This window comes from Capra hircus, chromosome 3 (genome assembly GCF_001704415.2).
Source record: "Capra hircus breed San Clemente chromosome 3, ASM170441v1, whole genome shotgun sequence".
Taxonomy (NCBI): Eukaryota; Metazoa; Chordata; class Mammalia; order Artiodactyla; family Bovidae; genus Capra; species Capra hircus.
The window spans coordinates 85,612,292-85,630,342 of NC_030810.1; the positions used below are offsets into that span (position 1 = coordinate 85,612,292).

The window sequence follows — 18,051 nt, forward strand, 5'->3', positions numbered from 1 at the left end:
CCTTTGTCAGCAAAGTGATTTCTCTGCTTTTTAAAACACTGTCTACTTTTGTCATAGCTTTCCTTCCAAGGAGCAAGTATCTTTTAATTTCATGGCTTCAGTCACCATCCACAGGGATTTTGGAGCCCAAGAAAATAAAATCTGTCACTGTTTCTCCTTTTTTCCCTTCTATTTGCCACGAAGTGATGGTACTGGGTGCCATGAGCTTATCTTTTTTAATGTTAAGTTTCAAGCCAGCTTTTTCACTCTCCTCTTTCACTTTCATCAAGAATCTTTTTAGTTCCTCTTCACTTTCTGCCATTAGAGTGGCATCATATGCATATCTGAGGTTGTTGATATTTTTCAAATTTGTTACCCATGGTCAACCATAGTCTGAAAATATTAAATGAAAAGTCCCAGAAATAATAAGGTTTAGATTAAGCACCATTCTGAGGAGTGTGATGAAATCTCACTCCATCAGGTTCCATCCTGCCCAGAATGTGAATTATCCCTTTGCCCAGATATCCCACTCCTTATTCACTTACTAGCCATCAATCTAGATTATCATGTTGCCTTTCATAATATCACAGTTCTCGTGTTCAAATAACATTTATTTTACTTAGTAATGGCCCCAAAACACAAGAGTGGTAATGCTGAAAATTTGGATACGTCCAAGAGAAGCCATAAAATGCTTCCTTTAATTAAAAAAGGGAAAGTTCTTGACTAATAAGGAAAGAAAAAAAAATCGTATACTGAGGTTGCCAAGATCTACGGTATGAATGAATTTTCTATCAGTAAAACTGTGAAGAAGGGAAAAGAAATTCACACCAGTTTTGCTGTCACACCTCAAACCACAAAAGTTATGGCCATAGTATGTGGTAAGTGCTTGGTTAAGACAGAAAAAGCATTGAATTGTACAGTACAATATTCTGAAGGACCATATTTATAACTTTATTTGAAATTATTTAACCATACTCGGTTTACAATATTGTGTTAGTTCTACGTATGTAGCTTTAGATACTTTTCCATTACAGGTAATACAGGATATTAAATACAGATCCTGGGCTAAATAAACAAATAAATCCTGTTTATCTGTTTTATATATAATGGTATGTAACTATTAATCCCATACTCCTAATCTGTCCACCCCACCCCCCCGAATTTTCCCCTTTGGTAGCCGTAAGTTTGTTTTCTGTCTGTGAGTCTGCTTCTGTTTCCCAAATAAGTTCACCTGTATTATTATTTTCAGATTCCATATATAAGTGATACCACATAATATTTGTTTTTTCTCTGCCTTGACTTACTTCACTTAGTATGATAATCTCTAGGTCCATCTGTGCTGCGCTCAGTTGCTCAGTTGTGTCCGACTCTTTAGTGACCTCGTGGACGTAGCCCACCAGGCTCCTCTGTCCATGGGATTTCCCAGGCAAGAATACTGGAGTGGGTTGCTATTTCCTCCTCCAGAGGATCTTTCCAACCCAGGGATCAAATCCGTATCTTCTGCTTTTCCTGCACTGCAGGCGGATTCTTTACCATTGAGCCACTGGGGAAGCCCATGGTCCATCTATGTTGTTGCAAATGGCACATTTCATTCATTTTATGTTTGGGTAATACTCCATTATATATGTACCATATCTTCTTTATCCATTCATCTGTTGACTGACACTAAGGTTACTTCCATGTTCTAGCTTTTGTAAATAGTACGTCCATGAACACTGAGGTGCATATGTCTTTTCAAATGAGAGTTTTTGTCTTTCCCAGATATATGCCCTGGAGTGGGGCTGCTGGATCATATCATAACTCTATTATTAGTTTTTTAAGGAAACTTTGTACTGTTTTATATAGTGGTCTACCAATTTAACAGTGTAGGATGGTTCCCTTTTCTCCACACTCTTTCCAGTATTTATTATTTATAGACTTTTTGATGATGGTCATTCTGACTGGTATGAGGTGATAGCTTATTGTAGCTTTCATTTGCATCTCTCTTAGCAGGGCTTCCCTGGTGGCTCAGACGGTAAAGAATCCACCTGCAATGCAGGAGACCTGGGTTCGATCCCTGGGTTGGGAAGCTCCCCTGGAGGAGGGCATGGCAACCTACTCCAGTATTCTTGCCTGGAGAATCCCCATGGACAGAGGAACCTGGCAGGCTACAGTCTGTGGAGTCACAAAATGTTGAACATGACTGAGCGACTAAGCACAATAATTAGCAATCACATTCTCATAACTTTTATTATAGTATATTGTTATAATTGTTCTATATTTTATTATTGAAAAAGTTAAAGTGCTGTATGATTCTGGTGCATATTTTACGTTCATTTTAGACCAGGGAAATGATATTAGACAAAAAGCAAATTTGAACAATTTTCTTATTAAGAGTTCAAAATGAGTCATAAGGCAGCAGAGACAACTTGCAACATCAACAATGCATTTGGCCCAGGAACTGCTAATGAACATACAGTGCAGTGGTGGTTCAAGAAGTTTTGCAAAGGAGATGAGAGCCTTAAAGATGAGGAACACAGTGGCTTGCCATCGGAAGTTGACAGTGACCAACTGAAAGGATCATTGAAGCTGATCCTCTTACAACTACATGAAAAGTTACCGAAGAACTCAATGTCGACCATTTGTTGGTCGCTCAGCATTTGAAGCAAAAAAAAAAAAAAACACCCAAAACTGTATAATCCAGCACAGCTTTCCTCATCAGAGAAGGATATAACATAGGGACCAAAGCCCCAGCTTGGAGTGCTCTCTGTGTTGTACCTCCCTCCTGATGTCTAGCATGTCTATCATAGCATCCTGGTCCTCACACATTCCTCAGAGATACAACCAACAACAAGGAACACACCCACATGAAATTGCTCGAGGTTACAAACCTCCTCCATCTTGACAAGGCCCTTAGTTAAAATCAGTCTTCACCTTATAAGACCTCTTAGCACACCTCTCGGTCCTATGTAATTACTCCCTCCTTGAGATATTTGACTCACATTGGCTCCCAAGAGATCACACACTCCTGATTTCCTTTCACTTTATTAAGTGCTGCTTTTCAGAGTTGTACATTGGCTCTTCCTGATCTCAGAATGTTGCAGTGATCCAGTGCTCAGTCCTCAGACCGCTTCTCTATATACACCTAAGGGAGCTCATCCAATATCAAAGCTTTGCATATATAATGCTGATGATATACATCTCTAACCCTGACATCTCCTCAGAGATTCAGGCTCAAATACAAAACTACTATTTGATATATCCACTTGGATGTTTAAAAGAAACCTCCAATGTCCACACTAAGAACTCTTTATTAACCACTTATCCTACCTCACTACTCTCCAATTCTGCCTGATTTTAGCAAACAGCACCATTATCCATTCATTTTTTCAAACTGAAAATACTGGAGTCATTCTTGACTTCCTCTTATACCTCACAGTACAAATCCAATTAACCAATGAATCCTATCAGCATTACTTTCAAAATTTATCACTGTAGTAAATTCTATAGTGCACTGCCCACCAATCCCCCTCAGGACTGAGAGTAGCTGTCAGTATTAACTTGACAGCTCTCAGTTGAGTCCCTCCCTTTATGTCACCCTGGGCTAAAAAGATTCACCTTGCCTAAAGTCATTCCCTAGGAGCAACCCATGTTCAATAAATGGGGGAAGGGGTGAAGGAGGCAGGGGACAGGTAACAAAAGGCCTGGTCTTCCTGCCTCAAGATGGGACAACTCTTTTCTTTAATATTTATTTGTTGCTTTATTTGGCTGCAGGAGATCTTTGATCTTTCAGACTCTCTAGCTGCAGTGCGCAGGCTTAATTGCTCCACAGCATGTAGGATCTTAGTTCCCTGACAGGGATCAAACCCACAGTCCCCATACTGCATGGTGGATTCATAACCACTGGGCAACCAGGGAAGTCCCAAGATATGACAATTCTTAAGGGCCTATGCAGTAACTCCCTCCTTGAGATATTTGACTCACATTGGCTCCCAAGGAACTCTTAAGATCCAGAGTTCCTCTTGAATTGTCTGAAGCCTCTGTTGTAATTCTATCACAGTTCAACTTCTCCCTCTGTCCAGTCCTGCTTATGCCAGGTACTGTCAGGTACCTGCTCTCAGGTACTGTTCCTAGGAGCACTTCCCAGTAAACTTCTCAAGAATGAATCTGAGTAGTAGAGGCAGTTCTCATGGAATACAACCTATGGCAGTTGATACCACAAATGGTCTTAGGAAGCTTACTGTACATGAAACACCATCACTGGTGGTAGATGATTAACTGGGATGGGAAGAGAATGCACTGGTTAATTATAAAAACTATATAACTGGATGGATGTTGATGGAAGCATGACTGCACTAGAGAAAAACAATGAAAGGCTGAGAATAATACAGCACCAAAAATGGGGTATATACATACCATGGAATATTAATCAGCCTTAAAAAGGAAAGATTCTAACATATGCTACAACATGGAGGGAAGTGAAGTGAAGTGAAAGTCACTCAATTGTGTCTGACTATTTGCAACCCCACAGACTATACAGTGAATGGAATTCTGTAGGCCAGAATACTGGAGTGGGTAGCTGTTCCCTTCTCCAGGGGATGTTCCCAACCCAGGAATCAAATTCAGGTTTCCCACTTTGCAGGCAGATTCTTTACCAGCTGAGCCACCAGGGAAGATACATGGATGGATGGTGAGAATATTATGCTAAGTGAAGTCAGCCAGTCACAAAAAGACAAACACTGTATGATTCCACTTCCATGAGAGACACAGAGTCATCAGAATCATAGAGACAAAAAATAGAATGGTGACTGTCAAGGCCAGGAAGAAGGAGGGAATGAGGAGTTACTGTTTAATGGGTATAGAATTTCCATTTTAAAGATGAAAGAGTTCCTGAAATGGATAGTGGTGATAATTGCACAAATGAATATTATTAAATGCATTTAATATAATTAAATATTAAGTGCATTTAATATAAAAATTAAATGCAAACATGAACAATGCTAGTGGAAGTGATGGGATTCCAGTTGAGCTATTTCAAATCCTAAAAGATGATGCTGTGAAAGTGCTACACTCAATATGTCAGCAATTTGGAAAACTCAGCAGTGGCCACAGGACTGAAAAAGGTCAGTTTTCATTCCAATCCCAAAGAAAGGCAATGACAAAATATGCTCAAACTACCATACAGTTGTACTCATCTCACACACTAGTAAAGTAATACTAAAATTCTCCAAACCAGGCTTCAGCAATACATGAACCGTGAACTTCCAGATGTTCAAGCTAGTTTTAGAAAAGACAGAGGAACCAGAAATCAAATCACCAACATCCATTGGATCATCAAAAAAGCAAGAGAGTTCCAGAAAAACATCTATTTCTGCTTTATTGACTATGCCAAAGTCTTTGTGTGGATCACAATAAGCTGTGGAAAATTCTGAAAGAGATGGGAATCCCAGACCACCTGACCTGCCTCTGGAGAAATCTGTATGCAGGTCAGGAAGCAACAGTTAGAACTGGACATGAAACAACAGACTGGTTCCAAATAGGAAAAGGAGTACGTCAGGCTGTATATTGTCACCCTGCTTATTTAACTTATATGCAGAGTACATCACAAGAAACACTGGGCTGGAGGAAGCACAGGCTAGAATCAAGATTGCCAAGAGAAATATCAATCACCACAGATATGCAGATGACACCACTCTAATGGCAGAAAGTGAAGAAGAACTAAAGAGTCTCTTGATGAAAGCTAAAGAGGAGAGTGAAAAAGTTGGCTTAAAGCTCAAGATTCAGAAAACGAAGATCATGGCATCTCATCCCATCGCTTCATGGCAAATAGATGGGGAAACAGTGGAATCAGTGTCTGACTTTATTTTGGGGGGCTCCAAAATCACTGCAGATGGTGACTGCAGCCATGAAATTAAAAGACACTTCCTCCTTGGAAGAAAAGTTATGGCCAACCTAGAGAGTATATAAAAAAGCAGAGACATTACTTTGTCAACAAAGGTCCATCTAGTCAAGGCAATGGTTTTTCCAGTAGTCATGTATGGATGTGAGAATTGGACTATAGAGAAAGCTGAGGGCCAAAGAATGGATGCTTTTGAACTGTGGTGTTGGAGAAGACTCTTGAGAGTCCCTTGGACTACGAGGAGATCCAACCAGTCCATCCTAAAGGAGATCAGTCCTCGGTGTTCATTGGAAGGACTGATGTTGAAGCTGAAACACCAATATTTGGCCACCTGATGTGAAGAGTTGAATTTGAAAAAACCCTGATGCTGGGAAAGATTGAGGGCAGGAGAAGGGGATGACAGAGGATGAGATGGTTGGATGGCATCACCGACTCAATGGACATGAGTTTGGGTAAACTCCAGCAGTTGGTGGTAGACAGAGAGGCCTGGTGTGCACAGCTCATGGGGTCGCAAAGAGTCAGACACGACTGAGTGACTGAACTGAACTGAATATAAAAATGTATTTTATACCCATTTGAATGCAGAGTTCCAAAGAACAGCTAATAGAGATAAGAAAGCCTTCCTCAGTGATCAATGCACAATGCAAACTAATAGAGGAAAACAATGAAATGGGAAAGACTAGAGATCTCTTCAAGGAAATTATAGATACCAAGGGAATATTTCGTACAAAGATGGGCACAATAAAGGACAGAAATGGTATGGACCTAACAGAAGCAGAAGATATTAAGAAGAGGTAGCAAGAATACACAGAAGTATACAAAAAAGATCTTCATGACCCAGTAAACCAGGATGGTATTGAAGAGGAAAAGTTAAATTTTACATAACATCCTGCTCATTCTGCCTTTGTAACTCAGCTTGCTCCTTACAAAGTCTGGATCACGTACGTCATGTAGTCCCAGAAAGTGGGGACTTACAATACTAGGAACTGGAGCTCATCTCACTCACCCTTGTCCTGCTCTTTGCAAATTCCCAGCCTCTGCAAACCTGCTTAAACATTTCCTGTCCATGTAAAGGTCAGGCATCCCCTTCCCGTCTTGACTGCTCTTCCTGCACTCATGAAATCCCTTAGTTTAAACCAGCCTATTAGCAGCTAGTGTTGCCCACTATAGTCTGTCTATAAAAACTCTGTAACCTCTTTGTTTGGGGCTCAAAGCTTGGAGTGTTAACTCCCCTGGGCCCACAGGCATAAAAACCTGAGTTCTCCAACTCTCTGAGTGTGCTGCTTGGTTTCTCGTTACTGGTCTCTGCAACAGTGTGATCACTCACCTAGAGCCAGACATCCTGGAATGCAAAGTTAAGTGGGCCTTAGAAAGTATCACTACAAACAAAGTTAGTGGATGTGATGGAATTCCACTTGAGCTATTTCAAATCATAAAAGATGATGCTGTGAAAGTGCAGCACTCAGTATGCCAGCAAATTTGGAAAACTCAGCAGTGGCCACAGGACTGTAAAAGGTCGATTTTCATTCCAATCCCAAAGAAAGGAAATACTAAAGAATTTTCAAACTACTGCGCAACTGCACTCATCTCACATGCTAACAAAGAAATGCTCAAAATCCTCCAAACCAGGCTTGAACAGTACATGAATTGCAAGCTTCCAGATGTTCAAGCTGGATTTAGAAAAGGCAGAGGAACCAGAGATCAAATTGCCAACATCCATTGGATCATAGAAAAAGCAAGAGAGTTCCAGAAAAACATCTACTTCTGCTTCATTGACTATGCCAAAGCCTTTGACTGTGTGGATCACAACAAAATGTGGAAAATTCTTAAAGAGATGGGAATATCAGACCACCTTACCTGCCTCCTGAAAACTCTGTATGCAGGTCAAGAAGCAACAGTTAGAACTGAACATAGAACAACAGATTGGTTCCAAATCCGGAAAGGAGTACGTCAAGGCTGCATATTGTCACCCTGTTTATTTAACATATGCAAAGTATACCATGTGAAATGCCAGGCTGGATGAAACACAAGCTAGAATCAAGACTGTCGGGAGAAATATCAATAACCTCAGATATGCAGATGACACCACCCTATTGCAGAAAGTGAAGAAGAACTCAAGAGCCTCTTAATGAAAGTGAAAGATGAGAGTGAAAATGTTGGCTTAAAAGTTAACAGTCAGAAAACTGAGATCATGGCATCTGGTCCCATCACTTCATGGCAAATAGATGGGGAAACAATGGAAACAGTGAGAGACTTTATTTTGGTGGGGGGGGGGCCTCCAAAATCACTGCAGATGGTGACTGCAGCCATGAAATTAGAAGACGCTTGCTCCTTGGAAGAAAAGCTATGACCAACCTAGACAGCATATTTAAAAGAAGAGACGTTACTTTGCCAACAATGGTCCATCTAGTCAAAGTTATGGTTTTTCCAGTAGTCATGTATGGATGTGAGAATTAGACTATAAAGAAAGCTGCACACCGAAGAACTGATGCTTTGAATGGTAGTGTTGGAGAAGACTCTTGAGAGTCCCTTAGACTACAAGGAGATCCAACCAGTCCATCCTAAAGGAAATCAGTCCTGAATATTCATTGGAAGGACTGATGCTGAAGCAGAAACTCCAATACTTTGGCCACCTGATGCAAAGAACTGACTCATCAGAAAAGACGCTGATGCTGGGAAAGATTGAGAGTAGGAGGAGAAAGACAACAAAGGATGAGATGGTTGGATGGCATCACCAACTAGATGGACATGAGTTTGAGTAAGCTCCAGGAGCTGGTGATGGACCAGGAGTCTGGCATGCTGCAGTCTATGGGGTCACAAAGAGTCAGACACAACTGAGTGAACTGAACTGATTTAATACCACTGAACTGTACACTTAAAAGTGGTTTAAGATGCTAAATTTTATAATACATGAATTTTTATCACAATTTTAAAAATCAGAAAAAAACCAATATCACTTCCCAACAGCAGAGATTAGTACTATCCCTAAAGACTTACTAAGAAATTCAGGGATGGTGGTCCCCACCACTTAATTCACTAGTATAAGCCCTACAAAAGCTAGGTGAGGAGGATGACAGTGGACGACTTCAAACCCAACCAAGTAGCAGACAAGTCAACTGCAGCTCTAGATCCAGATGTGGTATTTACTAGAGCAGATTAACACAGCCTCAAGGACATAGCATATGGCCATTGATCTGATGAATGTACTGTTTGCCATTTACCAAGAAAGATAACCAGTTGACATTCACATGGGAAGGGCAATAAATACATTTAAATCTCCCGCCTTCTGTCATAAAGGGATCTGGTCCAACTACACATTCATAGAACATCATGCTCGTCCTCTATATTGCTGAAAACATGTTAAATGGACTTGGTAAACAAGAAGTAGCAATATGTTGGAAGCCTTGGTAAGATATCAGAGAAGGCAACGCAACCCACTCCAGTACTCTTGCCTGGAAAATCCCAAGGATGGCAGAGCCTGGTGGGCTGCCGTCTATGGGGTCACACAGAATTGCACACGACTCAAGCGACTTAGCAGCAGCAGCAGCAGTTGGTAAGATATACGCCTCCAGAGAATGAGAAATAATAAAGTCAATAAAGATTCAGGGGTCTACCACATCAATTAAGTATTTCCATAACCAGTGGTCTGGGGTATGTCAGGATATGTCCCACCACCACCACCAAAATAAAGGGGAAATGACTGAATCTCATACCTCCCTAAGAGGGAAACCAACATCTGAAGCTTCTGAGTTCTGGAGGTAATGTATTTCAAAATTGAGAAAACTGCTCTGACTCACTTTTGAGAACCAGGAAAGGCTAACAGCATTCTATGGGGACCATAATGGGCAAGAGGTCTTCAACATGTCCTAGCTATAGAGCAAGTGGCCCTGCCTCTTGGGCTACCTGACCCAGCAAGACTCTATGGTATTGAAAGTATCAGAAGTATGAAAAGATATTATAAGAAGTTTATAGTGAGACCCCAAAGGAGAGTCTGCAGGAGAAAACTGTAACAGTTCCTGACATGCTACGGGACCCTGATAGAAACAGAGTCCTTAAATATGGGACTTCAAATGATTACCCAGGGCTTCCCTGGTGGCTCGGTGGTGAAGAATTTGCCTGCCAGTGCAGGAGACATGGGTTTGATCCCTGGACCAGGAAGGAGGAGCCCATATGCCACAGGGCAACTCAGTCCAGGCACCACAACTATTCAGCCTGTGCTCTAGAGCCCAGGAACTGCAACTACCAGAGCCCAGTTGCCCTAGAGCCACTGCAACTAGAAGCCTGTGCACCACAACTAGAAAGTAGCCCCCACTCGCTGCAACTAGAGAAAAGCCCATGCAGCAATGAAGACCTAGCACAGCCAAAATCAATATAAATGGAAAAAAATAGATGTCAAAAAATAATAACAAAATTAAATTAAAATGAACACAGAGCCATGGTTGACTATCATGAGTTGGGTTCTATCAGACTCACCAAGTCATAAGTTTTGGTGAGCCCAGGAGCAATCTCCATAATGGAAGAGAACACCTGAGATCAAGCACAAGCAGAACCAGAGTGTAAACAAAACAAAGAATGGTTCCGATCTCCATGCTTCACCACTGTTATACCATCACCTCTCCTTAAACTCATTCCCATAAATACATGGAAGTTCATTATTACCAGCCAACACAGGTGGAAAAAGGATGAGCTTGGTCCTTGGATGGGTTTCTGAGTATGTGAATGCAAATCGAAAATAGCTTGATGTGCACTATAATACCATTCAAGAACAGTCCAGAAAGACAGCAATACGGGGAGAAAAAGAAGAATGTCAAGTTGTGTACCTGATCATTCACTTTATGTAGAAAGAGTAGACAGAAATAACAATGTATAGAGACTTGTGGACAGTGATGAGTAGCTTGTTTGGATGATCAGTAGCCTGGCAAGAAAAAGATTAAAAGATCAGAGACACAGAGGTCTGGGGAATATGCATGAGGATAGATCTATGGAAGTGAACACAAAGTAAAAATATTTTCATTTTGTACAGTTGCTACTGTGGAAGAGGTACAAAATAACTAGGTAGTCATCTGCATATCTGAGGTGATTGATATTTCTCCCGGCAATCTTGATTTCAGTTTGTGCTTCTTCCAGCCCAGCATTTCTCATGATGTACTCTGCATATAAGTCAAATAAGCAGGGTGACAATATACAGCCTTGATGTACTCCTTTTCTTATTTGGAACCTGTCTGTTGATCAGTTCAAACTGTTGCTTCCTGACCTGCATACAGGTTTCTCAAGAGGCAGGTCAGGTGGTCAGGTATTCCCATGTCTTTCAGAATTTTCCACAGTTTATTGTGGTCCACACAGTCCACTGGAAAGGGTCAGTTTTAATTCCAATCCCAAAGAAAGGCAATGACAAAGAATGTTCAAACTACTGCACAATTGTACTTATCTCACACATAGTGAGTGAGTGAGTGAAATCGCTCAGTCGTGTCCGACTCCTTGTGACCCCATGGACTATAGCCTATCAGGCTCGTCCATCCATGGGATTTTCCAGGCAAGAGTGCTGGAGTGGATTGCCATTTCCTTCTCCAGGGGATCTTCCTGACCCAGGAATTGAACCCAGGTCTCCCGCATTGTAGGCAGACGTTTTACCGTCTGAGCCACCAGGGAGTAACGCTCAAAATTCTCCAAGCCAGGCTTCAGCAATACATGAACTGTGAACTTCCAGATGTTCAAGCTGTTTCTAGAAAAGGCAGAGGAACCAGAGATCAAATTGCCAACATCCGCTAGATCATCAAAAAAGCAAGAGAGTTCCAGAAAAACATCTATTTCTGCCTTATCGACTATGCCAAAGCCTTTGACTGTGTGGCTCACAATAAACTGTGGAAAATTCTGAAAGAGATGGGAATACCAGACCACCTGACCTGCCTCTTGAGAAACCTATATGCAGGTCAGGCAGCAACAGGTAGAACTGGACATGGAACAACAGACTGGTTCCAAATGGGAAAAGGAGCAAGTCAAGGCTGTATATTGTCACCCTGATTATTTAACTTCTATGCAGAGTACATCATGAGAAATGCTGGGCAAGCTGGAACCAAGATTGCCGGGAGAAATATCAGTCACCTCAGATATGCAGATGACACCACCCTTATGGCAGAAAGTGAAGAGGAACTAAAAAGCCTCTTGATGAAAGTGAAAGAGAGTGAAAAAGTTGGCTTAAAGCTCAACATTCAGAAAACGAAGATCATGGCATCCGGTCCCATCACTTCATGGGAAATAGATGGAGAAACAGTGGAAACAGTGTCAGACTTTATTTTGGGGGGCTCCAAAATCACTGCAGATGGTGACTGCGGCCATGAAATTAAAAGACACTTACTCCTTGGAAGAAAAATTATGACCAACCTAGATAGCATATTCAAAAGCAGAGACTTACTTTGCCAACTAAGGTCCATCTAGTCAAGGCTATGGTTTTTCCTGTGGTCATGTATGGATGTGAGAGTTGGACTGTGAAGAAGGCTGAGCACCGAAGAATTGATGCTTTTGAACTGTGGTGTTGGAGAAGACTCTTGAGAGTCCCTTGGACTGCAAGGAGTTCCAACCAGTCCATTCTGAAGGAGATCAGCCCTGGGATTTCTTTGGAAGGAATGATGCTAAAGCTGAAACTCCAGTACTTTGGCCACCTCATGCAAAGAGTTGACTCATTGGAAAAGACTCTGATGCTGGGAGGGATTGGGGGCAGGAGGAGAAGGGGACGACCGAGGATGAGATGGCTGGATGGCATCACTGACTTGATGGACGTGAGTCTGAGTGAACTCCAGGCGTTGGTGATAGACAGGGAGGCCTGGCATGCTGCAATTCATGGGGTCGCAAAGAGTCGGACACGACTGAGCGACTGAACTGAACTGAACAGAAAAAAACAATATCAATCATTCTTTTGAGTTTTAATACTCTTCATAGTAACATCAGGTTTTAACTAAATATTAATAACCTTGAAAAGTTAGACCAATTTCAAGTTAGAGTAATGAAAATCTATAATCTATAAAATGACAGAAATATCTGTGTCCTATAAAATGCTTGGAAAGAGTATGTATTTGTTGATCCAATACAGTTATAAGTTACTGGTTATAATATAAGCTATACTGTGTAGTTTATATTTCATTAAATCACTATTTTAGAGTCAATTTTGTCTTTAGAATGTAGTTATGCATACAAATCTTAAAATATCTTTGGCTTATTCGCTTTCAATAGAAATTAAGAAGAAGCAAAATACAGAACAACCAAAAGTAAAATAAGAATACATTCATCTTTCACATGTTTAAATTTTCAAAGAGGGCAGATTTCCAGTCGCCTTCCTTTATTTTTTATTTTTTATTGAAGTATAGTTTATTTACCATGTTGTGTTAGTTTCTGGTGTATAGCAAAGTGATCTAGTTATTTCTTATTTATTATCAATAAGAATATGAAAGTGATTTCTTTCATATTCTTTTCCTTTATGGTTTATTACAGGATATTGAATATAGTTCCCTACACTAGTTTATATACAGTAGTATATATTTGTTAATCCCAAACTCCTAATTTATCTTTTCACCCATTTCCCTTTTGGTAATCGTGAATTTGTTTCCTTTGTCTGTGAGTCTGTTTCTATTTTGTAAATAAGTTCATTCATATCATTTTTGTAGATTCCACATTTAAGTGATATCACAGAATATTTGCCTCTAGTAAGCACAAGCTGGAATCAAGATTGCCAGGAGAAATATCAATCACCTCAGATATGCAGATGACACCACCCTTATGGCAGAAAGTGAAGAGGAACTAAAAAGCCTCTTGATGAAAGTGAAAGAGGAGAGTGAAGAAGTTGGCTTAAAGCTCAACATTCAGAAAATGAAGATCACGGCATCTGGTCCCATCACTTCATGGGAAATAGATGGGGAAACAGCAGAAACAGTGTCAGACTTTATTTTGGGGGGCTCCAAAATCACTGCAGATGGTGACTGCAGCCATGAAATTAAAATATGCTTACTCCTTAGAAGAAAAGTTATGACCAACCTAGACAGCATATTCAAAAGCAGAGACATTACTTTGCCAACTAAGGTCCGTCTAGTCAAGGCTATGGTTTTTCCTGTGGTCATGTATGGATGTGAGAGTTGGACTGTGAAGAAAGCTGAGCACTGAAGAATTGACGCTTTTGAACTGTGGTGTTGGAGAAGACTCTTGAGAGTCCCTTGGACTGCAAGGAGATCCAATCAGTCCATTCTGAAGGAGATCAGTCCTGGGTGTTCTTTGGAAGGAATGATGCTAAAGCTGAAACTCCAGTACTTTGGCCACCTCATGAGAAGAGTTGACTCATTGGAAGACTCTGATGCTGTGAGGGATTGGGGACAGGAGGAGATGGGGGCGACAGAGGATGAGATGGCTGGATGGCATCACGGACTCGATGGACCTGAGTCTGAGTGAACTCCGGGAGATGGTGATGGACAGGGAGGCCTGGCGTGCTGCGATTCATGGGGTCGCAAAGAGTCGGACATGACTGAGTGACTGAACTGAACTGAACTGAACCCCATAGTAGGAATCAGCTTTCTCCCTTCTCTGGGAGCGAGTAAGGAAAACTTGTTTTCACGATCCCCTGTTGCAGCAGTGGCCCCAATAAAGCCTTGCCTGAATTTCCTGACTGACCTCTTATCAATTTTTATTGATTAGGGAAACCCAAGAATCCTGGTCCATTAATACCTTTACCTTCTGCCCAGGACCTCTCCGGACAGGCGGGGCCACTCACCTTCTCCCGGGCAAAAAAGGGGTTCCAGTTTCTCAGGCCCTCTTGGAGCTCCAAGATGTCCACCACCCCGTCCCCGTTGTGGTCCAGGTATTGGAAAAGGTTCTTGTAGTGTAAGTTGTCTTCTTCGTCGGTGTGGCAGCTCGCCGCGGGCAGCACGAAGCCCCGCAGCCAGCGCAGCATGGTCCAGCCGGCGCTGCCCCGCGGCGGCGGGGACCGCAGGCCGCCTCTCCTCCTGGCCCCAGGGAGGGCGTCCCGCCGGCGGCCACGCCACCTGCCGCCTCCTCGACGCCGCAGCTGCTCAGGGTCCGCGCGGTCAGCCGGGCTGCCGCAACCGCCCGACTCAAGCCACCGCGATTCTCAGCCCCTGAGGCGGGAGGGTCCGCGCCAGTGGCTCTCGGGCGTCGCTTGAAGAGCCTCGTGGGGGAGGCCCTGGCCGGGACGCCGCGTGAGCGTCCGCCCTCCCAGAAGCTGGAAGCTGAGGCGCCAAACGCGGCGGCCGGGACCTCCCAAGCCTAAGTCGACCGCGAGCCGAGGAGAGCTCCGGAAGGAGGAAGAGCGCCTCCCTTGGGAGGGAAGAAGGCGTTCCTCTCCCGGGGCGGCACCTGAAGAGCGCTTCGGCGTCGAGGATCTTCCCGGCAAACTCAATGCACCTGGGGCAGCGGGTCAGTGAGTTGCTCGACCTGCACCTCTGCTGAGAGCGCCCAGTGCCACCGCGTAGGTCATTGCTTTGCAGTCGGGACCCCGCTGACCCAGCGGAGGTAGAGCTAAAGAAGGTAGTCCTCCCCCTAGCAGCCTTCGTCTCTGTCTTTCTCTTCCCCTCCCTGGGAACCTGCGGTTGTTTCCAAGAACCTGTCTCCTCTTCACCTTCCACTTGTCTCCTGGATCCACTGCAGTCTCATCTCAGCCACCACCACCTACCTCACTGAACTTCCTCGTCACAGAATCCAGAGGACACTAAAATGCTTGCTTTACTTAATCGCAGTTCTGTTTAAGACACTGCTGACCACGCCCTCCATCCTGAAATATTTAACTTTTTACTTTGTCTTCGGGAACATCACATATTTCTGCCAGGCTCCCACAAAAAGAGCCTGAAATCATCTACAGTTGAGGCTGTACAGAATTGCAGTAGATAGGGTTGAGGGAATAGGTAAAAACCTAGTTCTGTAATTTGTTGCATTGAAGCTTTGCACCCTCAATCCCTAGTCATATCCTTTGAAAGTCAATGGCATAATCTAATGACAAGCCCACCAGTCTTTTGAAAAGTTTTCTTATAAAATTCCACAGACCACAGAATAAAATTCACTTATTTTTCAAAATAACAGCTTGAGATGTTATTTATTCCATTTGTTATTAATAAGTGTTAAAGATATAAAAGTAAAGAACATTGAATCTGCTCTCATAGCAGCTCACCATCTAGTGTGCTCTAGGTATGTAAACAAATAAAATTCAACCTAAAAAACATATGCTTTATATTAGATATAAAGCATATGCTTTATATTAGATATAAAGCATATATAAATAAAGATAACTGAGATGTGACTACACATGATAAAATACATGTTATTTAAATGAATGAGATTTAGGAATTAATAAACAGAAGGCTATTAATAAAGCTTTTAGAAAATATTCTAAGTAATAGGCATATGTAAATATTAAGGACTTTTTCTTTAAAAGATAATTAACTGTCAAAACCAAAATATATTGTGGAACTTATGTAGAAGTAAAATATATGACAGCAATAGGAAAAAGGATGGGAGAGGGGTCGTAGAAGTATACTACTGAAAGGTTCTCACATTATATGTGAGGTAGTATACATTTAAATTGGAGAAGGCGATGGCAGCCCACTCCAGTACTCTTGCCTGGAAAACCCCATGGATGGAGGATCCTGGTAGGCTGCAGTCCATGGGGTCTCAAAGAGTTGAAAACAATTGAGCGACTTCACTTTCACTTTTCACTTTCATGCATTGGAGAAGGAAATAGCAACCCACTTCAATGTTCTTGCCTGGAGAATCCCAGGGACAGGGGAGCCTGGTAGGCTGCCGTCTATGGGGTCGCACAGAGTCGGACACGACTGAAGCAACTTAGCATACATTTAAAACTGCATGCTAGAAACCCTAGAGCAACCGTTGAAAAAAACATGGAAGTATAGCTAATAAACCAATAGAAGAGATAAAATAGAATACCAAAAAACACTGAATTAATACAAAAGAATGTAAGAGGGGAAAAGGAAAAAGAACAGTTGAGATAAGCAAAACAAGAAAGATGTGGGACTTAAAACCATTTCAATAATTATTCTATATGCTTCAATAAAAAGGCAGAGCAAACAAGACCCAACTATATACTTTCTTAAAAACTGAAATACAAAGATACAAATAGGTTAAAAGTAAATGGATGGACAAGGAAATACTTGAAAACACTAATCTTGAGGAAGCTGGGATAGCTATATTAATATTAACCAAAGAAGATTTCAAAACAACAAAGACATTTTATAATCTTAGGAGGGTTTATTCACCAAGACGGTATAACAATCATAAGGTATATGTAGCTAATAACAAAGCTTGAAATTACATAAAGTAAAAATGGACAGACTGAAAAGTGAAATAGGTACATCCACAATTAGAGCCAAACAATTGATAGAATGAGGAAACTGTCAATAGGGTATAAAATACATTAGTAATATGATCAACATTATTTTCAACTGCACATGTAAAGTTAAAAGACTAAGGAAGATCATATGCTAGGCCATAAAGCAAGTCAATAACTTAAATGACTGAAATCATACAGAGTATTTCTTTGATCACAATAAAATTAAATTAGGAATCAATCACAAAAAGATAGTGAAGAATACACAAACACTTGGAAATTAAATGATTTACTTCTAAATAACACATGGGTCAAAGAAGAAATCACAGGAAAAATCAGAATATACTTTGAACTGAATGATAATGAAAGCATATCAAAACATGTAGAATACAGCTAAACTAGTGCCTAGATTAACATCATATCTTTAGATGTTTGTGTTAGAAAACAAGAAAAATTTAAATATGTGACTAAGGTTCTACTTAAAGAAATTATAAAAAGAAGAGCAAATTAATGCCAAATAAGTAGCAAGAAGGATTTTAAAGATTTGAAATCAATGAAATAAAAGACAATAAAGAGAATTAGTAAAAATTAAAAGCTATTTTCATGGAAAAAAATAATAAAATTGATAAACCTCAACTAGACCAATAAAGAAAAAATATTACAAATATCAAGAAAATATCAGCTTCTGGTTAAAGATGGCAGAATCAAAGGACATGCACTCATCTTCTCCTGCGAGAGCACCAAAATTGCAACTAGCTGTTGAACAACCATTGACAGGAGAATGCTGGAAGCCACCAAAAAGGATACCCCATGTCCAAAAACAAAGAAGCCACAGCAAGATGGTAGTAGGGGTGCAAAC

The 18,051-nt window shown here is 41.3% G+C and overlaps 1 protein-coding gene across 1 annotated transcript in view; it reads right to left on the bottom strand.

Moving 5' to 3' along the window:
• The window catches only part of LOC102191575 (calcium-binding mitochondrial carrier protein SCaMC-1-like), an 82,982-nt gene extending 68,193 nt beyond the window's left edge, over positions 1-14,789 (bottom strand). Inside the window, exon 1 of the mRNA XM_018045839.1 lies at positions 14,610-14,789. Coding sequence (XP_017901328.1) covers positions 14,610-14,789 — 180 coding nt within the window. The remainder of the gene's footprint in view (positions 1-14,609) is intronic.